The 23,206-nt window shown below is 39.6% G+C and overlaps 1 protein-coding gene across 1 annotated transcript in view; it reads right to left on the bottom strand.

Annotated features, from left to right (window-relative positions):
* xrn2 (5'-3' exoribonuclease 2) overlaps positions 1–19,147 on the bottom strand; it is an 89,531-nt gene extending 70,384 nt beyond the window's left edge. Inside the window, exons 1-14 of the mRNA XM_041213455.1 lie at positions 18,920–19,147; positions 11,360–11,487; positions 11,165–11,276; positions 7,451–7,562; positions 7,137–7,195; positions 6,940–7,029; positions 4,464–4,536; positions 4,332–4,382; positions 4,000–4,157; positions 2,344–2,421; positions 2,123–2,256; positions 889–946; positions 695–802; positions 80–124 (exon numbers count right to left, since the gene is read on the bottom strand). Of these exons, the coding sequence (XP_041069389.1) occupies positions 80–124; positions 695–802; positions 889–946; positions 2,123–2,256; positions 2,344–2,421; positions 4,000–4,157; positions 4,332–4,382; positions 4,464–4,536; positions 6,940–7,029; positions 7,137–7,195; positions 7,451–7,562; positions 11,165–11,276; positions 11,360–11,487; positions 18,920–18,994 (1,281 nt within the window). The 5' untranslated portion in view covers positions 18,995–19,147. The remainder of the gene's footprint in view (positions 1–79; positions 125–694; positions 803–888; positions 947–2,122; positions 2,257–2,343; positions 2,422–3,999; positions 4,158–4,331; positions 4,383–4,463; positions 4,537–6,939; positions 7,030–7,136; positions 7,196–7,450; positions 7,563–11,164; positions 11,277–11,359; positions 11,488–18,919) is intronic.
* Between the last annotated feature and the right edge of the window lie 4,059 nt (positions 19,148–23,206).

Raw genomic sequence — 23,206 nt, 5'->3', positions numbered from 1 at the left:
TGCTCACTTTCAAACTAACAGAATCCTGGATACTCCAACTGTTGAGATTCAACTCAAACAGAATTAGGGAATAACTTACTTTCATCCTTTTATTTTTTTCCTTTTGTCTTTTTCTGAACGACACCTATAAAAGTAAATGCCAATTATATTACATGCATGTTTAACAGATCATTTAAAAGCAGCTATTTACTGTAGCTTCCATAAGGGCTCATTCACACTATGACTATAACAAATAGTGCGGAGCATTGCTTGCAGCTTGGCTCCAATATTGTAGTTAAAGCATAAATACAAGTCTCGGTCCAGCGTTGGAAGCAAAGAGGAGAAAGACTCCCTGGAAGTAGCAGTCTCAACTAAACTTCGGAGTCAGTATAAGCCTTGCCAAACTTTTTACACTCCACCTGTTTAGTAATGTGAAACTAAGTAGGCAGTAAATTGTGAAAGCAACGTTAAACCCCCCACTCAATAAACAATTTATTATTTCATACAGGCTTCAACAACCTTGTGTGCGCTTTTATTTTTGAATAGTTACTATTGAAAAATGAATATTTACTTGGCAATTTTATGCCAAAATGATAATACCAAAATAACTTATCTGAAATAGTTGATCAAATGTAACTTTTACCATAAACAGATAAAGCTATAAGAGGCATATTGTTAAAATATACTGTAAGTTTCAAAACCAGAGGCAGCCTACGTCATCATCTCTTCTCTTCTTAAAGATGTTATCCTCAGCTTCTCCAACTGCAGCCATAATCATTTGCACTCGCTCTAACTTGACAAAACCATTCTCTGTAAGGTAACCCTAAAAGAAACAAAAACTTTGCATTTCATTGCAAAAACAAAATTCAAAAAATTGCAAAGGTTGTAAATACTATGCACTTTACTTACCCCAGTCTTGTGCACCACATTCTTGTAAATGCCAACCAGTCGATCAATCGCACCCTCCCTGAGAAACAGACACAGTACCTAATTCAGCTTCAAGAATGGGGTGCTAAAGATCAATATTTTAGTCACCAGTTTTTAGTTCACAAAACAATTTTGCAGAATTGCTTGCATTGAACAATATAGTCAAACTTTTTGTAAGACAACCTGGCCCACAAAATACTGAACTGTACGTGGTGTGTGGAAACGCAGTATAACAGTGTGCATTCTTCACACGGAATTTGGCTTGCGCAGACATAAAAAGTCCAGTGTCTTCTGATTTATGTAATATCAACAAACTGCAAACATTATAATTAAAAATAAATTTGAATCACCGTGAAATTTCCTTTTCATTATGCAATGCTGAAAGCACAATAGGAAGTTTTTTTCTCAAATGAAGTTTTTAAAAATATTATTCACTGCCCTCACTATTAACTTCACCTTGCTCCGCCACTACATCCCCTCACCCCGCCAACCTCCCCCAAGGACAGGCAAGGGTTGAGTTAAAAATAAGCCAGGAAACATAATCCCAACACAGCGGGTGCACTTTTTACAGCTGTGCATTGTGTGGGGGGGGGGGGGGCGCGGCAGCTTTCATACCTTCAAGGGACAGGACACCTTATTAATGGGTATGTTTAAATCAGTGTCCTGCCATGTAGTTGACAGACCATTTCAATTTAACATCTGCCAGATGAGTCTTGTGAGGCTCTTTGAAACCCAGAAGCAAAATGGAGGGGAGCACTTACAGCTCCAGTAGGTATGTGTTTTTTTTTTAAAAGACCAATCCTTATGAGCTAGGAGAAGCAAGAGTGATGCCCCCAGCCCAGTAACGAAGCCTTCGACCTCCTTTCTGTCAACTGCTGCCTCTCCTCTGTACTGCGATCAGCAACCAACGCCACCCCCCCCCCCCCCAAGCAACGCTGAAGTCTGACCAGAATACCCGGGCTTTAGACACCCTACAACGTAACCAACCAAAATCTGAATAAACTAGATCAAGGTTGTTCCACAATTGTTTCATTTTTAAGGAAGTAAATAATGAAACTTTAAGTTTGTTTTTTCAATTTAAATTTCAAGTGAAAACCGTACAAAGCCTTTTTAAAAAAAGTATTGGCAATCTTGATAATATATCTTCCTTCAAGAAATCAAACTCAACACAAAAAAAAGTCAGAAGACACTGTCATAATTAATTGAATTGGCATACCTAATTTCCAGCGATGGCAGATGCGGCAGGAAATCATTTCCCACAAAAAAACACATAAAAACCCAGTCATCGACGCTCCTCTCAAAATCGAACGTGAAGGGCAGGCTTGCCATAGTTAATTCTCTTTCCAAGTACTGGTTAAAATGTAACAAAAACATCTTTAGTTGAACTACACAGCAAATAAACATTTTATCGGGATAAATACTTTGAGATCAACCTACCTCACGCAAGACAGCTAATCGGATAAATATGAATTCCACTTCTGAGCCAATTGGAGAATTACTTGCCATTTGGTCGAACTGAAGGAAAAAAACCAAAAACATAAGTTAGGTTCCCACTGATTTTAACCCAAATGTTTTCTAACGAAGGCCATATTTCTGGCTACTGTTAAAATTTATTGTACTCAGTGGAACATCTCCATTTTGCAGCAGTAAAATGTTGTTGTCACAAACATGCCCTCTTACCCGCCCATGGTTTTTCTTCTGTCCACCACTGGCTCCTGTGTTTACAGCTGCCTTAGCCCCAAGCTCTGGAGCACCTCTAAACCTGTCCATCGCACTTCTTAAAGCCTACCTCTTTGACCAAGCTTTTGGTTATCTGTCCTAATCTCTCCATACAAATCTAAGCATTGCAAGATGTTTTGAGGGCACTATTATGTTAAGGATGATGCATAAACGCATGTCGTTTTTGCCGTATATTTCTGCGATCTGTGTAGCGGGAAGTTAATAATGCAAACAATATGCCAAAGAATTGTTCCTTCTGGAACAAAGGCAACAGAACAGTGTTACTATAACTGCAGCAGCATGAATGTTTCGGAAAAGCAGCATATTTGAAGGCAAATAAAGCTAAACAGAAGATAAAGACTGCGGAAGAGCTATCCCATTCTCATTAACATAAAAGTAGCAAGCAAAAGGGCCAAATGTAGCATTTCTTTATTTTTTTTCTGTAAATGCTGCTCTTAAGACAGTTGTGAACCACTAACTGGATAACTGCAGCAGTATTGTGCAATGTGCTCAAAATATTTTTGGTAGCACTTAGTTTACAAAAAGGTTTGTGTTAGTCAGCATTTTCTGCAGGGGAGAAAGCAAACAGGAGTGCGATAAGTAGGAAATGATGCCCAGAGAGCAGCAGCAATTTAAGTAGGGAAATCTGGCAATGCTGCAATGAATAATAGTTGAAGTGATTTGCTTCAAAAATATGGCTTGTTGTTGATGATAATAGATTACGGGACTCAGGTTTAATAAAATTGATATGTTGAAAAACTTTTGCTTATCAAGTACCCTTTAATTGAATTATTTTAGGGGAATGGAGGGGTCATGTGCGTGTGGCTTTTAAATTGATAACATCTAAAAATAAAGCATTTTCAAGGTTAAAAAGTAATCTCTTTTCTGTAGTTATAAAACTAGGCTCTTTTGGGAAGAGGTGTAGGAAGAAATTAAGAGAAATCACGTAAGGTGTTTCATATGGGTGTTTTAATATTAAACATTCAAGTGAAGTTTTTTCTTTATGAAGTCCAAAGGTCAGAGTTTAAGATGAAATATTTTAAAAATATTAGTTTCGAGCCAACTCTTGGAGATCTGTAGCAGATGAGAACAACCGAGACCATTGCCACTGTCTGATTTGCACTTATGAACAGAGCTATAAGCAACAAAAACTTTGTTCTAAACAATCCTTCAACATGCAAGCTATAAAGTACTAAGCTGTTCTAATCTTCATATTGCAGAGTTGCTTACATCTCAAATCTTTCCTGATTTGATCAATTAAGGAAATCTCATACTTAAAATATCTGCAGTGATATTAACTTCCAGTTATTTTCATATTGGTGAATGTAATTGACAATGATGTTGACTAAACTTTACAGACTTTTGTTACTGTACCTCTCCTTGTTTTTCTCTTGGCAAACCCTGGCATTCTTTGATTTCATGGCCAACCTGACCACAAAGTGCACATGGCCTAGGCTGGTTGGGTTTGAACTCTTCCCTGATTATAGTGAAGTTTGGTTCGTGAGTTGCCAATCCCAACATGATAAGATCAGCTGTTGCAAGAAAATAAGTTTAGCACCAGAAAAGAGGCATTTATATACAATCATAATTGCAGTTGAGATTCTTAAAAAGCAAATGCAATTTTTAACAGGATACATGAAAGTGAAAGCTGCTTTCCATTAGAGCTGCACAGTTAACAGAATGAAGACAATAAGATAACTACTCACCATCAGCCCCGCACAAACAATGATGTGTGTTTGGGTCGTGGTTTGGCTGAGCTGCAAAGTGAAGATTAACATTTAATAAAAGACGGCTGCCAATATTCCCCTCAATCTTGCCCAAACTTAAACTACACATACCTCGTTGTCGTCTTATGTAATCCATGATCTTGTGCTCACCCTCACCAGGAACACTTGCATCTGACAAAATAACCTGGTAAATTATTAAAACGTAATTCAATTATGATATCATGGCAGTACCTAATTTTGATGGCACGATAAAGATTAACAATCCACAGAACATTTTTTACTTTATAGATGTAAATTCTTTATTATAATTCCCTTATGATATAATATCTAGCATGTGGCACATGTTTTCATTCTGACACTGCATAGTAGCAGCAACAATTGTTATTAACAGTGTTTTGAAACCTACAAAATATGTATAGACAAAGAACCCGGTGTCACCATTTTGAAAAACTAACTGGGTCACAAACATATAGTACCACCCCACTTTAAAGTAATTCTAATTGATTAAAAATGTGTAGATCAGTAAAGAGGCAGTTTAAATGTGATTCTGATTCCAGGTTATATCTTTAGGAAGGAAGCAGCAGCTGATAGAAAGTACAATCTAGTTAACCTACTGAGAACAAAACTCCTACTACAAAGGCGAAATTGACTTCATCAGAAGTAGTCAATTGCTCCTGGAGAATCTGTGATTAGATTATTTGCTGTTTTGGAAAATAAATTACAGTGTTGGTATATTTTAGGTGTTTGGTTTGGACAAAATGAGGGAGGGTTAATCTGGGCATTAGAATGCGAGGTTGAGCTGCCTTGACTAGAGTGGGGTGGGCACCTGGGACCTCAAACTGGAACATGATGAGTTACAAAAAACACAGTAACAACAGGATGAGGAGCTCCCTAATCCTTCTACCAATTATTTTAAATCTATGCCCTCTGGTTACTGACCGTTCTGGTAATGGAAACAGGTCTTTCCTATCCAATCTATGTAGGCACCTCAATTTTATATGCCCCAGTTAAATCTCCCTTCAGTTTCCTCTGCTCCAAAGAAAACAACCCCCAGCCTATTTGCTCATTGTTAAAATTCTCCATCCCTTGAAACATCCTTGCAAATCTCCTCTGTACCCTCTCAAATGAGATTGCATCTTTCTTGTAATACAGTGACCTTAACTGTAGTACCCTAGCTACAGTCCAACTCACATTCTATACAGTGTGAGTGTAACTTCCTGCTCTTATACTGTACACCTTGGTAAATAAAGGAAAGTATCCCATGTGCCTCTTTAACCACTTTGCCTATTCTCTGCAGCTATTTCAGGGATCTATGGGCGTGCACTCCAAAGCGCCTCTGTTCCTTCTCAAGATCCTACCCGTTCCATATTCCGTTCCTTGCTGCCCTCCCCAATTGCACCACATTACCTCAATTTGCTAGATCAAATTCCATTTGCCACTCATCTGATCACCTGACCAGTCCATTGGTATTTATCTGCAGTCCACAGCTTTCTTCCTCACCATCAATTTTTGTATTATCTCCAAACTTATTAATCATTCATCCTACATTTAAATTCAGATCACTATTATATATATATATATATATATCAGTACTAAAAATTTCTTTAGGTCACAAATGGGACCAACAGGTTACCCATGATAATGACAAAGTTCACTAACTTTTTATCTCAAGTCTACAAGACTTCTCAAGGAGCTTTTTACCAAGAAAGGTTATGGAAAGGTCAGCATAAATTACAGTATTCACATTTGCCTGAGGGTTAAAAACATGCTGCAAAATCATGTAATCTCTCCCGCCTTCCACCACATCACAGACCTTCTCTTTCGTTCTCTCTCCTTGCTCAAACACTCTGGTATCTCTGTTTCCATTTCTGACAAAAGCTCACCAGCCTAAAACATCAATTCTCTCTTCACGGATGCTTCCAGGCCTGCTGGGTATTTCCAGCATTTTCTGTTTTCAGATTTCCAATGTTTGCAATATTTTGTTTTCATTCCCGTCTTTTTAACTGGAATTGCTGACATGAGATCTTTCAGCTCGTTAAGTTCCTAGCTGCTTTGTGACCTGCATGTAAAGGCTGTGTTGCAAGAGCCCCTTTCCTTGGCATTTTTTTTGCTTAAACTCTTGAAAATAATTTCTGTTACAGCCCACATTTTGGTGATAAAAAGAAAATCGAGTGCACCAACTTTATTTTCAATAGAGAAAAAATATTGACAGGAAGAGGGAAGATGATCTTTATTTTTTGTGAAGAATGGAGCATTTTGTATAAAATAAGGCTCGGAAGAGTCAGAGGACATGATTCAACCAAAGACCAAAGGCTGAGTGCAAGGATTAGTACATTCATGCTTACTTTGGATTTATGCAACAGTCTGGCACCTGGTGGAGTAGGTGCTTCAACAGTTGAAGAATTCAAAGGAGAAAGATTCACGTCTAACTCAGCAGGGAGCACAACAACGCAAAATATAACAGAAATATCATGAAATAATGTCCAGATATGTGACCAGCTTGACAAAACAAATGAAACAGGCCAAATGGCTTTCCCTCACTCAACATTGTAAATGCTATTAAAGTTTAAAATAAGCCAATACTTACAGTTAAGTCTTTCCAGCCGGAGTCACTGTTTAACCGTTCAGCAACATAGTACCTAAGGCATCGTGCAAGGTTATCCATGAATTCTGTTCCCTTGAATAAATCAAAAGGAGCAACTCAATACTAAAATCTTGTAACCCGTAGCAAACACAACATAGAATGGAATTTTGCATGTCCATTCTCAAATAATTAATACTTACTGGAGTAATGCAGTTACTGTCAAACCGCTCTTTTACTTCATCTGGAGGCAGATATCCGCCTGAAAAATGGGAATGTCAGTTTCATGCAAGAGTGGAGAATAAGCACAGAATCTGCTCAAAGATAATCTTTGTGTTCATTCCTTTAAATGCCACTGAAATCACATTAAACTTAGTTTATATTATTTGATGTTCAGTCAGCAGTTTGGCACATACGAATTAGCAAGAATAGAGATTGATCAACTGTTGCTTCCAACAATATGATGAATCAGGAAAAAGGGAAGAGAAATAAATGCAATGACACAAACATACTGTACCTTTAGAAAGAACTTCTTCTCTCATTTGTTTCTTCTCTTCAACCAACTCTATTCCTTCTTTGGATGCACGAAATCGTCTAGATCGTTGCTGGTTCATTTTGGCACGAGGAGCCTAGAATAATCAGTTGTCAGTTATACACTTATGAGTTAAACTCTGTTCAATTCTACCACTCTCAATATGCAACTGTGGATGACTATTAGAATATTTATATTAATTGTCACTTGGTAGTACAGAACTTGAATATTGCTGAAAAGAGAGATGTTACTGAAGCTTTTTGGCTTACACTCACCAGGACAAACGCAAGAATGCCAAATTTCAAATGATCACAACAATTTATACCACGAAAGAAAAGGATGCTGATTGGTTGGCAAGTAGACTCCAATTAGTTGAACTGTTGCCATGGAGAAAACAACAGGGAACCATAAGTTCCCCAAGCTCCTAGCTATTCAAAAAATGCGCAAATCTTGAAAGCATTCCTTTTGTTTGCAGAAAGCAGGTCTCTGCACATTCACAAATGTAACTTATAGCAAGCGTAAATGAGATACATTACAAGCTCAATTGATTATCTTAAATTGGTTGCTAGTATTGCTATTAGTGCACTCAGGATTGTTCAGCAAGAGCTTCCCATTCACAGAATAGCATCTAACAGTACACGTTTTGTTTTGGGTTTTGCAAGCATGACCTGGTGGAGTACGGCCTGTACTCTACTTATTACAAACAACCAAAGGGATATGCTATTTGATCAGCCAATCGCTGGGACGTACAGCCTACGTACCTGGAATCACACCGGTTGTTCGCAATAGGCAGAGTATAGGCTGTACTCAGTCAGCTCATGCTTGCAAAAACCAAAACAAAATGTCTACTGTTAAATGTGATTCCGCGATTGGGCAGTACTTGAACAATCCTGAGTGCGCTTATAGCTACACAAACAACCAATTTAAGATAATCAGTCAAACTCATAACATGGCTCATTTACACTTGATAGAAGCAACATTCATCTATACGCAGGGGCCAGTTTTCCTCAAATAAAAGGAATATGTTCAAACGTTATGCCTTTTTTGAATTACCCAGAAGCTTGGGGCATCTATAACTCCCCATTGATTTCTCCATAACAATGTTTTGGCCAATCAGTCAACCTGCCAACCAATTGGCACCCTTTTCTCCTGTGGTATAAATTGCTGTGATCGTTTTAAATTTAGCATTCTTGCATTTGTCCTGATGAGTGCAAGGCAAAAAGCTTAGGCAACATGTCTCTCTTTTCAACAATATTCAAACTATTGCTCTGTGTTCTCTTTATTTATGAGTATTGGCTTGTATTTTCAGCTATCATGAATATTAATTACTTCAAAAATAAATTCTGATCACTCAATTCTTCTCTGCAGATTATTTGATGCATATTATAAATTTAATTTTCAGACATAATCAACAGCTTGAAAGGGAATGGTGCTGCTAAGATAAGTAGGATCAAAATATTTTTTGACAGCTGCGTTTGTGCTAAAATCATTAAACAGGTCAGAAAAACACCAATGCCTCAACGAACACCAGCCTCTACCATCAATGCCTGTGTGATGGGAGATTACTAACAAAAGTAAAACTGACACTTAAGAGTTTACTGTGTGGTAAATTAGTACTCCGTGCTCACATTTCTTAAATTTATAGCATTGGAGGATTGTTTTTATGACTGAAGATGAATTGTGTGGGATATTCCACTTAAAAATGGAATTAACCGAGAAGCCCAATGAAGTTCACAAAAGCCACTAAGCTGCTTAAAACTTGTGAATATGTTATCACTTATGATCTCTTGATATTTGCCAGCTTTTTTTTGCAACTGATACATTTCCATTGTGATACATGGTCCACTAAAATATATGAATTAAATGTTCACTTGTTTTGGACTCTTATTTGGTATTGCTGTGCTGTATTGAACAAAAATCTGTGAAATTCAGTTTGTTATTTTTCATGAAGTATATTGATCTGTATTTTAACGGAAGCTGCAAATACACAACGCTTCTGTTACATTACTAGGTGCACATTTTAGTTAACAGGACAATTAAGCTACTATAATCCTAAGCAATAAACATTCCACTGGAGCAAGAAATGAGTGCTTGCAAAATTTAAAATTCTGTCTAAATCATCACTTACCACTCCACGCTACAATTTGACAATAATTATTTTTGTGGATTGTCTATCTCTATAAAAATATGTTTACTACCAGTTCTCCAGTATATTCTTAAAAATATTTCTTGTAACACAAAAAGATAGATTCTTGGTAGCAAAAGAAAACATATCAAATGAACTCAAATGCACCCATATTAGGAATAGGCTAACTGTAAGAAATATATCTTTTTATTTCTGTTGGACTGTTGTAAAGAACATGTATTTTTATTTTCTGTTGAGCTGTGGATTAAAATTACAATGGCTGTAGTTTGAAAGACGTGTCCACTGGAACAGGGTGAGAGATACAAACAATGTTGCAGTCATGGGACAGAGCATGCCATGAAAGACAGGATGGTGCCAGGAAGGAGTCCTGGACCAAGGGAGCTGCCTGGCAACGACGTTTTAACTGGATCCTGACCAGGTGACCAGGTTTTGCTGAGAGCAGTGCAGCAGAATAGCTCCTAGCCTAAAAGCAACAAGACCTAAAACCTCTTTCTCCTGTTTGTGGGAGATTCCGGTAATTCCACAATAATAGCTAGCTGGCTTTTTCTTCCCATGTCTCTATAACCTGCTCCCTCTGAAAACCCATGTCAAGAGGCAATGGGAAAAATCACTGTTAGAAACAATGAATGGCAAGTACTCAACCAGTGAACTAAATACTGAGAGTGCTGGAAGACCACCTTGTGTCATCAACAAGAACTGAAAGGAATTTGGAAGACATCAAAATCAACCCACTGAATCCTGTATTCCGGAATTGATGCTACTGAACTTTTTTATCCCACCCTTAAAATCCGGGTTTCTTGTATGTATGTTTTAGGGATTTAAAAAGTAGTAGAGTTCAGGTTATAGAGTTGGAAATTAGCAGTTCATATTGATTTCTTTTGCCACTGGTTCACGACAGTTTGTTCAATAACAGCTATTTACTTATTAAGTTTATAAACCTGGTGCGCGTATTCTGTTAACCTAAACAGTTAGGTAGAATTGGGGCAACCTAATGGTTTGATCAAACTTTTTCACATTTGTCGTGGCTTAGGGAACAGTGGGGCTTGATATTACAGCACACTATCCCCAGTGAGTCATGACATAATATACTCCAAAGGCTTTTTAAACACTAATTGCTCATCTAACAACCCTTAGTGTATAAAAATACTACACATTAAAACACAATCAAGCACTGACAACACAAAACAATACATACACAAAATATCAATTTTAGCAGTCAGCAAACTGCAATTTACATGCTAAAACTTTGTTATAAAACGCAAGCCTGCCTATCTTATTTCCAAATTCAAATGGTGTAATTCACTACAAACAGAACATGTTATAAATTGCAATAGGACAAGATAATAAGTTGGAACTTGTTGTTTAATAAATTAATACTGCAACAAGTGGGAATCTGTACTTAACAGGCACAGATTCATTGAAATAAGTTAAACGTGTAAAAGGGATGATTCTGGTGAGAAAAGTTAAGAAGCATACCAATATTTCAGACAATGCTACATGACCCTAAAACCTCATGCAACTAGCCTCTTGAACCAGGAAAAATAGGTACTTACAACTCCATCTATTGCCATATAGAGTAGGCGCCTGGGTCTAACGATGTTAAACAATCGATCAATATATTCAAATATGGCCACCATCATTTCATCCTCATTCTTGGGAGCTGGTCTGCAAGGTACATTCAAAACAAGAATCAGAATTTCGTCTCAATTGACGCAGGGACAGAAGAGCTATTCCAAGAGAAATATTACTTGTTTTCAGGATGTGTGCATGGATGAATAATGCCGTTCATGTCCAAATACAGATTGTCAAATTCCACTTCATTTGGATTAGGCTTGCTGCTATCCACAGGAGCTTTAACTCCATTGACTTCTTTCGCCTGCATAGGGTACAAAAAAGTCACAATACATAAAGTTCTGTCAATGGATCCTCTCATAGCGATCCCCTAAAATTTAATATAGGAAAGAAACTGCACATTAACACAAACGATGTAGCATAGCATCGGTGCAAAGGCAACCATGTGCAAATCGGTCAAAGAAGACAGGCTATCTCCACAAAGTATCTGCACACCATTTGAGCTTGGCAGGTAGATATCAGGAAGAATATTGCAGCCTCTTGGTGATGGGGAATGACAGTATGGGGAGGCTGGGGGGCGGTGGTGGGGGGGCGGTTGCAGTGGGGATGGGTGCAGCTCAGAATCATTAGAATGGATACTGGCGGCAACAGAATTGAATTATGAGAAAAGTAGTATGGGCAAGGCTTGTATTCCCTTGAGTACTGGAAGGTTAGTGGGTGATCTAATAAAAGTGTTCCAAAGGATTTGCTAGGGTTGATAGAATATATTTCCTCTGGCGAGGGAATCCAGAACAAGGAAGTATAACCTTAAAATTTGAGTTGAGCTATTCAGAGGCGATATCACAAAACACTTCTGCACACAAAGGATAGTGGAATTCTGGAACACTCTCCCTCAAAAAACTGCTGGAGCTAAATGAGTTAAAAATTTCAAACAGGAATTGCCAAATTTGTTATGGAAGACAAGTCAGGGATTGGTGCAGTTAAGATAAAGATCAATAACCTAACTGAAAAGCAGAATATTCCCGAGAGGTTGAATGGCTAATGAAGTGGAATAAATGTTCCCACCATTAAGTCTAAGATAACGTAATAGGAACATGACTGTATCAGTCAGCCCCTCAGCCTGCTGCATCATTCACCAAGACCGTGGTTGATCTTCTACCTCAGTTACAGTTTAAAGTGCTATCCCGATATCCCTCGATTCTCTTAGGATCCAAAAATCTGATATCTGACTTGAATATAATCAACAGTTGAGCATCCACGGCTTTCTGCGATATAGAATTCCAACGGTTCACAACCTTTGGAATGAAGGAATACCGAAATGGCCACACCTTATTCTGCAACTGTGACCTTTAGTTCTTGACTCCTCAAACAGACGAAACATTCTCCCAGCATCTACTTTGTCAAGTCCATTAATAATTTTCCATTTCAAAGCAATCACCTTTCATTCTTTTAAGCTCTAGGAAGGGTCAGTACATCTCCCACACTGCTGTTCACAAGTCACAGGATCCAAGTTTTACAAGAGATCCACTGCCATGTAAAATGAGTGAGAGTCCTTTTAAACCTAAACTATATAATTGCTCTGCATTCATAAAATGAGTGGTGGTTCAAAGAGCTTGCATTCATATAGTGCTTTTCACAACCTCAAGACGTCCCAAAACAGCTTTTGAAGTTCTGTTGTACTGTTGAATTGCAAGAAATGTGGCAGGCAAATACAGTACAACAGTCCCAAAAACAGCAATCTGAAACATGACTGGATAATTTGTTTTCTAGATGTTGATTTGAGGGAATTGTCATGAAAATATAATAAATCTCTAATATTCTGATTTATTGTAAAAGTGGGTTAATGGTAGAGTTTGGATAGTGTCTGTGTGTGGGATTTAATTGAATTGGAGACAGCTGATCTGGAGGCTTTTAGTCATCAACAAGAAGCTAGATTTGAAATGCTAAATACATAAACATGGCTGAAGTTTTGGAATGTGAGGTTAAGAAAAATTTGCATTTTTAGATAAATTAGAGTAGTTTGAATTTCAAAGAGATGGTAAGATGTTACACCTAGCCAGAAGAAGCTAAGCCAAAGTGTGTTTATTTTTCCCAACGGTTACTGATAATATGAACACCATGAAAAGATTTATATTATGAGAAAGGTAAAGTTCCAGAGGCATGTTGAACAATGGAATTTGCATTAAAAAGGGAAAAACACATATAAAGGAGATAAAGTTATGTGTCAAAGGAGAAGGCATTCTAAGATCCAACACACATGTGAAAAGCCTCCTTCCTCTGTGCATCAAGTTGCTGTCCACAGGAACTGAAGCCAAGAAAATTCACTTTCAATATCACTGTCCAGGGTATCCTGTTGCTTTGCCTGGGTCTGTTTAAATCTGTTTGTTTTTCTGCTGTTACTTCAATGGGGGTGTAACTGGAAGCCAGATTAATTAGGGGTTTTAGGAATTATTATAGTCGTAATTTGTACACCTATATATATATGCTTGAAATCTTCTCTTTTGTTAATAAATGTTTAATTTAGTTTTCTAAAAAATCTCTGAAGTTGTGGTAGTCTTATTACTTCTGAATTCAGGGTGCGCATCTCGAAATAAAATACAAATTGCAAAACAGTTGTGACCACGTGTTCAAGTTTCCTGGATTTGATCTGCTTGGCACACATCATCTGCCACATCATAACACCTTGGGGACAATTTTGCTGCTAAGCTTCTATGTAGTGTAATCTACCAAAACAATCTTCTAATGTCTTGGATAACAGCAAACTGGCCCATTGGTTCTCAAACATTAAAATTCAACCAGCATTCTAATGAAGAGGTCTCCACTGACACAGGCATGTATGAAGATGCATCATCCTTAATTACATGGAGATTTTCCATAGACTCGTCATTAGTTTTCTAGCAAATAAGTTTCAATTAAATTTGTTGCTATAGTCTTGTGAACCAATATTAATTACCAGGCTATTTTCTCAATGATATTAGTCTAGAGTTACCGCTGCAAGGTAACACAAGCATACCGGCTTATCACGTCTTGAAATGCTTCATGTACAAAATTATTTTGAAGTCCTTTAATTGTTATGAAGTCAAAAAAATTATTTGCAATTAAACAGGAAATATTAAAAGTTAAGTTACAACCTACTTGCCCTCAATCCAGTTGCCTGTATGCTACAAAAAAAATGTGTGCAAGCTCTAATTTTTTTTGCATGAGTACGCACATGTGTTAACTTAATAAGGCTGACATGGGCACAGTCTCCCCCACAAACTTTTGGGTTGCTGCATAGTCACACAGCTTAGACGGAACATTAGTTATAACTATTCAAAAAATAATTTTCAGTTAATAAATACAAACGATGACCAAAACTATGTACGTAGAATGTTCTATCGATAGAACAATTTTCTACAAACTTGAATTCAAAATACACTTAACATTTGTCTGACTTAGTGTTCCAAATCAATTAGCCTATTAAATCACATGACCCTCCCAACAAATGCTGCATCTATAATTATATGATTCACCCACATAATAGGTATGTCTTATATTGGTATGGGACTAATACATTTACCTAACTTTCCTATGAAAGTTGCAAAGAACTCTTGGCACAATCATTTCGTATGGCAATCCATTCCTTGCTCCAATAGTTTGCCACGTAAAGAAATTTATCTTAACTTCGCTTCTGTGTTCATAATCAGTTCTCATCTGTGTTAGTAATCAGGTCAATAGAAGCAAAGTTCCAAGTCCAGTTAACCCCACCTAAGTTATACTGAAGACTGGGATTCACTGCCTACCAACTGAGTACACAGATGCCAAGTTCCCATATGCTGGAATATTTAGACATACTTTGAATAAAAATAAATCCTCCATGGTTCTAATGTGAGCACACAGACCTCTGGAGTAAAACTGAAGCGGCAGGGTAGAGCACAAAACCCACCACGATAAGACTGCACAACATGACTTCAAATATTTTAAATAAACAGAGAAAATGCTGGAAACACTCAGCCGGTCAGGCAGCAGCTGCAGAGAGAGAGAAAGAAACAGTTAACATTTCAGGTCAATGATCTTTCATCAGAACTGGAAAATGTTAAAGATGTAGCAGATTTTAAGTAAATAGTAAGAGAAGCTGGGGAGGCAGGGATGGATGTGGGAAAGAGAACAAAAGGAATGTTCTGTTATTGGGTAGAAGGCAGGAGAGAATAAAGCAGAAAACGGATGATGCGGCAAGGCAAAAGGAGATGTGAATGACCCAAATAAAAGAACAAAGGATGGGCCTATAGGAGGTGTAAATGAGAATTGCAGAATCAAAGGCTGCCATCTGAAAGAAAGATCTCAGCTTTTAAATCTGCCGGCTATAAGATATCAAATCAAATGATATGACTCCTCAAGCTTACCCTGAGCTTCACTGAACAATGTAGGAGGTCGGGGACAGAGACTTCAGACAAAGGCAGAGAATCAAAGTGACAGATGACTGGAAGCTCAGGTCACACAAGATGTTCCATAAAACAGTTACCCAATCTGTGATTGGTCTCCCCCAATGTAAACTAGATCACATCATGAGCCTCAAAAGTAGTATACTAAGTTGAAAGAAGTTCAAGCTTGCATGGGCTGTTTGGGGCCTTGGACGGTGAGAAATGGCAGGTATTGCCTCTCCTACACTTGAATGAAAAGGGGAGAGGTTGTTACTGGATAATCAAGCAGTGTACCAGGGGGTCACAGAGGGAACAGTGGCTTTGGGATGCTGAAAGGGGAGGGGTCAGGAAGATGCGATTGGTGGTGGTGATGAAAAGGGATGATCCTTCATTCTGTTCGGTGGGGTGGAAGGTGTGGGGGCATTTTGGGTAAGACAACTGGAAACTGTTAAAGTGGCAGAGGACTTTGGAAGAGTCAAATATGCATCTGGGAAGAAATTGGACAAGGAGAGAAAAAAATGTTGAGATGGAAATAAATCAGGTTTGTGGGCAAAAACAGGCTAAAAAAATGGGTCCAACAGTACAGTCCGTTTCTGGGTCTTGGGAAGGAGATAAAAGAGATCCATGATGGCTTGGGGAATTGTAAAATTGAAGGCTTTGGATGCAAGATCTCCAGATGAGATGAGATCAGTGACAGTTTGGAAATGATGGCACCATGTTCAGTGGTGGGGTCACGGTTTGGGGGAAGGTAGATAGAGTTGGCTTTCAGCCTCTGCTAGGTTTACCAAACAACAGCACCATCCTTGTCACCAGGTTGTAATGACAATGGTAAGGGTTGGACTTCAGAGAACAGAATACTGCAAGTCCACTGCCTCCCACCCTCCTTCCTGGAACAACTCTCGTTACACTTTCTTAAATTCTCCATCTAACCCATTCTGATACCAGTGCTTCAAACAAGTACATTTTCTGCAACTGAGGATTTCCCCCTACCACAGTTGACAGGGCCCTCAAAAATTTCTGTTCCATTTTCTGCACATCTGTTCTCACCACTTTCCCTCCCTGGTGAGAACCACAATAAGGTTCCCTTGTCATCACCTTTCACTGCTCCAGCCTCCACGTTTAACAGGTCACCCTTCGCCATTTTGCCACCTCCAGCGTGATGTCACCACCAAACATAACTAGCCTCATCCCATCGCTCGCCATGTCCACTTTCAGCATTCTGAAGTGACCATTCCGTCTGCGACACACTGGCCCACTCCTCATTCACCCCCAATATCACCTTCCACTTCCCATCCAAATACAGGAGTTGAAGCACAAATCCTTTTATCTCCTCCCTTCCCACTGCCCAAGAACCCAAATGCTCCTTCAAAGTAAAAAAGCAAATTACTTAAATTTCTTTCAAATTTGTATACTGGCTGTGGATGCAAGATCTCCAGATGAGATAAGATCAGTGACAGGCTTGAAAATGATGACTCAGTGGTGGGGTCACATTCTGGGGAAGATGTAGAGTTGACATTGGCCTCTGTAGGTTCACCAACCAACAGCACCAGCCTTGTCATCAGGTCTTAATGACAATGATAAGGGGTGGACTTCAGAAAACAAGATAACGATGTCTCCTCTGCACTGGGGAGGCCAAATGCAGATTGAGTATCTGCTTTGCAGTTATCATTTGGACATGTGCAGATTAATTAAAGAAAGTCAGCATGAATTTGTAAAAGTCAAATCCTGATTAACTTGACTGAGTTTTTTGATGAAGTGAGAGAGGGTTAATGAGGGTAATGTGGTTGATGCGATGTACATAGACTTTCAAAGGCATTTGATAGAAGTGTCATATAATGGGCTTACCAGCAAAGTTGTAGCCCATGGGTAAAAGGGGCAGTAGCAGCAAGGATACAAATTTGTCTGAGTGAGAGGAAAGACAGGACACAAAATGGAGAAAAGTATATAGTGGGGTTCCATAGGGGTCAGCACTGGGACCATTGTTTTTTTTTATCTATATTACTAATTTATACCTGGATGTACAAGGCACAATTTCAAAATTTGCCAGAGCCAAAATTTGGAAGAATTGTGTGAACTGTGGCTTCAAGAAGACAGACAGGCTGGTAGAACAACAGGACAAGTGGTAGTTGAAAATTAATGCAGAGAAGAGTGAAGTGAACATTTAGTAGAGTGAGGAAGGGCAACCAAAACTAAAGGATACAATTCGGAAGCGGCTGCAGGAAGAGGGGCACCTGGGGAGTATATGTGCACAAATTGTTGAAAGTTGCAGGGCAGGTTGAAAAAGTGGTTAAAAAAAGATACAGGGTCCTGATTTCATAGGTGATTCATAGGTGATTCAATCATAGCTTTCAGAAGGGAATTGGATAAGCATCTGAAAAAAAAATGCCAAGTTAAGGGGAAAGAGCAGGGGAGTGGGACCAGCTGAGTTACTCCTGCAAAGAGGCATGGAAATGACAAGCTGAATGGTCTCTGTGCTGTGCTCTGATCAGATATGATTCAATAAGTTCAGCATAAGCTGGAGGAACAGGACCTCGTCTTTCAATTAGGAATTTTGCAGTTCTCCAAACAACACGGGGTTCAACAATTTCAGGTCATAATCTCTGTCTCATTTTTTTTGAACAGCAGCTGTTGAGAATTCTGCTATTCCCATTTACACCTCCTCTGGACTGATCTTTTGTTTCTTCACTTAACCTATTACCACCCCCTTTTCCCTTGCAAGATCATCCCTTTTACCAATAAATCTCCCTTGCCGTCCCACCCTATCACTGTTAATTTTTCCTCTCCCCCCCACTTCTGTCCTTGTTCGAAACTCTGTTACTTTCTCCCAGTTCATGGATCGACCTGAAACGTTCACGCTGGTTCTCTGACACACACGGATTGCTGCCTGATCCCAGCAGCATCAGTTATTGTCGCCCCTGTACCAAATGGGACTCTCAGTCCCATCTTAAACTCCCAGCTGCAAAGAACAGTCGGTCTAGGGAGAGGATGGGGGGAACTAAAGTGCGGTCGAAAAACACTGATGCAAAAAAAAAACAAAGTCAAATTGGTTTCTACATCTCAGCTCCGCCAAACGGAGATTCAACATTAATAAAATGTTCCGAACTGAGATCAAAGTGGGCACCGGCTTCCGCTATATCACGTGACCCGATTGCTGTTCACTTAATAAATAAAGAAAGAAATGATCCAAGTGCAAACCCCCTCCCCCCGGGTCTCAGGTCGATCCTCTCCCACATGTGGGGCGGAGGGACAGGGAACAACACAAGCGGTCAAGAAACAGGGGGAAGTGAAAGAGGCTTCAGGCCTAGTCACACACACCAGGCCTCGGCCCTCACGCACCTTCTCCTCCACGCAGTGCACCACGATGGACGGATACTTGCGGCTCAGCCAGCGGAAAAAGGCCGGAACTCCCATGCTGTCTTGTGCCGGTGGCGAGTCCGAGTCGGAGCCGCCGCTTCTTTCGGGGGGGAGGAGGCAGGAGGTGGTTTTCCTTCTCGCTCGTTCTCCGGCTTCTCTTCAGGTTCCGCGCCGCCTCTCGCGCTGACCACAGGCCCCACCCCTCAACTTCCGGAGCACGCGCGAGGAACTCTGGCTCCCCTCCCCTCGCGACCAATGGGAGGGCGAGGATTCCCCCACGCCTCTAGCGGCGCGTATAGACCACTTTCTGGCCGCGTCACCGGGCCAGAGGTCACCCCTGAGCCGGAAGCCGCCCGCGCTGCACGGCCGATTCGCGGCAGTAAAATCGCCTCGAATTCCTTTCTTCGATTCAATTTTCTTCTCCCCGCGTTGTCGATCCAGCCATTGTGATGCGTAGAAATAAGGAACGCATTGAACAGCTTCACGAATGCAGGAACAAGAACATCTATGTGCAAAGCAGGGTGAGACCACTAATTGCTGCGTCTGGTCAACGTTACCCTGTGGCTGCGACAGTCGGAATGTAGGCAAGACAATGGAAGATAAACTAAAGGAAGCAGATATGTGGCTTCTGAGACATTTCATGAGGATTAGTCGGACAACACAGACAAAATTAATGAGGACGTTTTAAGGAAAGCAGGCACACAGGAAGAACTTTTGTAGATGATCGCCAAGAGACAGCTACAATTCTTTGGGCACGTACTTAGGAGAGAGAAACTAAAAAATCAGGTAGTGACTCGTAGAATTGAGTGTAGCAGAGCAAGAAGACAAAGGAGGAAATGCACCAACAGTTTAAGAAGCAGAACAGGTTTAAGATTCGAGAACAACACCAAAAGTAAGGCTGCTGTCAAAGTTGGAGAGCCATGATTACTAACACTATAAAACATGGCATCTGAAGAAGAAGAAATGCAACGCCAAAGCAAAGAAGTACACAAAACCATTATAAAATAGCAGTCAAGCCCCAGTTTGTGGCCAAATCTCGTCATCATACTGAGAAACCAACAGTGAAGATATGGAGATTTCAAAGGCTTCATTGAAGAAGAAATATTTGAAAGTGAGAAGAGAGATGTGGGTTACAATACTTTCAATGCCATGATCTAATAAACACCAGATCTGTACTTGAAGGCAAATTAGATACTGACGACATCAATGCGTAGCTGAATATCAATGCCCAAGAAGCTACCAATGAGATAATGACAAATGATCATGGTTGAGAGAGCAGTTAATAAAGCATACAGTATCCTAGGCTTTATTAATAGGGGCATAGAGTACATGAGCAAGGAGGTTATGTTGAACATGTATAAGACACTGGTTAGGCCTCAGCTGGAGTCTTACGCATAGTTCTAAGGGTCGCATTTTAGGATAGATGCGAATGCACTGGAATGAGTGCAGAAGAGGTTTATGAGGATGGTTCCAGGGATAAGGAACTTCAATTATGAAATAAAATTGAAGAAGTTGAGACTCTTTTCCTTGGAGAAAAGAAGGCTGAGAGGAGATTTGAGAGTATTCAAAATCATGAGGACTCTGGACAGAGTAAATAGGGAGAAACCACTCCCACTTATGAACGGACCAAGAACGAGTGGGAACAGACTGAAAGAAATTGGCAGAAGAAGCAAAAGTGACATGAGAACAATCATTTTCACACAGCAAGTGATTAGGGTCTGGAATGCACTGCCTGAGAGTGTAGTAGAGGCAGGTTCAATCAAGCATTCAAGATGGAATTAGATGATTATTTGATAAGAAACAATCTTCAGGGTTACAGGTAGAAGGCAGGAGAAAGGCACTAAGTGAAATGCTCATTCAGCGAGCTGGTGCAGACACAATGGACTAAATGGCCTCCTTCTGCACTGTAATAATTCTGTGATTCTGTGAAATATTAGCTAGTTTAACCGACCAAACCATCAAAACATCCAGCAAGCTGAAGAACATGATGATGATGACGATACTGAAATTGAGCCACTGCTATCATCCCATACATCATTCCACTACCTAGAATAATCACCGAGATGGCTGGAAGTCAAGAAAAATTGACAGCTGCAAGTGTGACACAACTTCAGAACATCTTACATCTAGCAAATGCAGAAGCAAGGAATAAATGTAACAGTTAAAAGTTACTGCTTTCTTCAATACATGTCTATTTATTCAATAATGACCAATTGTACATTATATTCACATTCTGTTACTAGAAGAAATAACACATAATTTATTTGAATTGATTGTCCAGGATGCAATTTCTAAAGGGGAAGTGCATTGTGGCTGCAAAGACTGGGGCACAACTTGATTAAGAAATAGAGGAGGAGGGCCGCCCTCTTCCAACCCTCATTTTGAACATTTGTTCATCTTTTTCAAACCTGGGAGCAGGAGGCAGCATGGAAACATTGGAACAGTGTCTCAATAATTACCCAAAGGTTCATGAGGGAAATGGCACAAAATATGCCTGAAATGGGGTTTTAGCTTGAAAGTTTGCCACACAAAAAGGAGCCCTGCTGTTGAACTAAATGCCAGGAAAAAGGCTTTTTCAGTAACATATATTGGCAGTGTTACTGGGCTAGTAATCCAAAGCCAAGATTAATGCTCCAGAGGCAAGAATTCAAATCCCACCCTGGCAGTTTGGGGAAATTAAGTTCAATTAATTAAATAACTCTGAAATAAAATGTTAGTCTCAGTAATGATAATCATGAACCTACTAGATTACCATAAAAACTCATCTATCTGGTTCAATAATGCCCTTCAGGGAAGGTACTCTTGTGTCCTTATCTGATCTGGCCTACATGTGACTCCAGCCCCATAGCAACATGGTTGACTCGGGGAGACTAGGGGATATTGTTTTAAAATAAGAGGTCTTCCATTTACGGTGGAGATGAGGAGAATGTTTTCTCTCAGAGGATCTTTAGTGTGTAGAATTCTCTTCCCCAGAAAGCAGTGGAGGCTGGGTCATTGAATTTGTTCAAGGCTGAGTTAGACAGATTTTTGATAGACAAGCGAGTCAAGGTTTAGGGGGCAGAGAGGAATGTGGAGTTGAGACCACAGCCAGATCAGTTACAATCTTATAGAATGGCAGAGCAGGCTCGAAGAGTTGAATGGTCTACCCCTGCTTCTAAGTCTTAAGTTCATCTGCTCCTATGACTCTTAATTGCCCTTTGAAAGGGCTTAGCAAGCCGTTCATTTGTGGGTGGCTCACCACCATCTGCTCAAAGGCAACTAGGGATGGGCAATGAATGCTGGTCTTGTCAGTGATGCTTATATCTCAAGGACAAATGGTAAAAACAAGCAAAGCTAACCATCACCCAGACTTTTGGCCATGGAGTTCCCAAGTAAAATGTCCATAAAATCTAATAAATTAAACAACATGAATGAATTAAACCTATAAACCCCCTAAGTTAATTACACTAGGAAATCAGTGTTTGTACAACAGACATTCCTTAATAGTATGACAAACCATTATCTTAACTCAAACTAATTAGGTAATAACTAATGGAAGATAAAGATATAGTTTCTCCCCATTTATGTCGAAAAAATGCTTGGTTCATAAAATTCATAGACACGAAATCCCCCATCTTAGCTGTGAGATGTGCTGGGAATGCGTGATGCAATATCACATGGTACATCTGGAAACATTGTTATGATCCGTGTGTAGACAGCTAGCTTGAAAAAAATAAATACGAGCTCCCAGTTGTTAGCTGATCAGATGACACAACGAGATTTCATTTTTTAGGACTTTTGCTGCAACAAACATACTAAAAGCACGGATGACTAAACAGCCTACCTAGACTAAACAATATTTTTGTAGGCAATTTATATGTTATAAGACAGACCAGAATTTTCCCTCTTACTTTTAACACAACTGAAAACACTGTCCTTTAAGTAATCCTTCTATTTCCCTAGACACAGCCCATAGTGATACTTAGTTCCTGAGGGTTTACTACTATTCTTTTCTTTTCCAAGCCTGGTAACTTTTAACCCCAGAATGGTCTTTCACAGTGAGGATTTCCTGGAGTGCAAATTAGATAAATCTTCCGGCCTCATTTCAAATCCTTACGAACTTGATCCTTTCAATCCAAGCGCAAGCTCCCATCACATTCCCTAGAGTCCTCTGGCTTCCAGCTACTCTCTCTCCTGAATACTGGCACACCGCCTGTGTCTCTGAGTTATCAAGGATATCTTAGAAACCCTTCCCTTCTCAAAGTCCACCACTATGGTAATGTGGATCAT

Source organism: Carcharodon carcharias, chromosome 2 (genome assembly GCF_017639515.1).
Source record: "Carcharodon carcharias isolate sCarCar2 chromosome 2, sCarCar2.pri, whole genome shotgun sequence".
Lineage (NCBI taxonomy): Eukaryota > Metazoa > Chordata > Chondrichthyes > Lamniformes > Lamnidae > Carcharodon > Carcharodon carcharias.
Note: the sequence above shows the minus strand (reverse complement) of the source record. Positions and strands in the feature narration are given on the sequence as shown.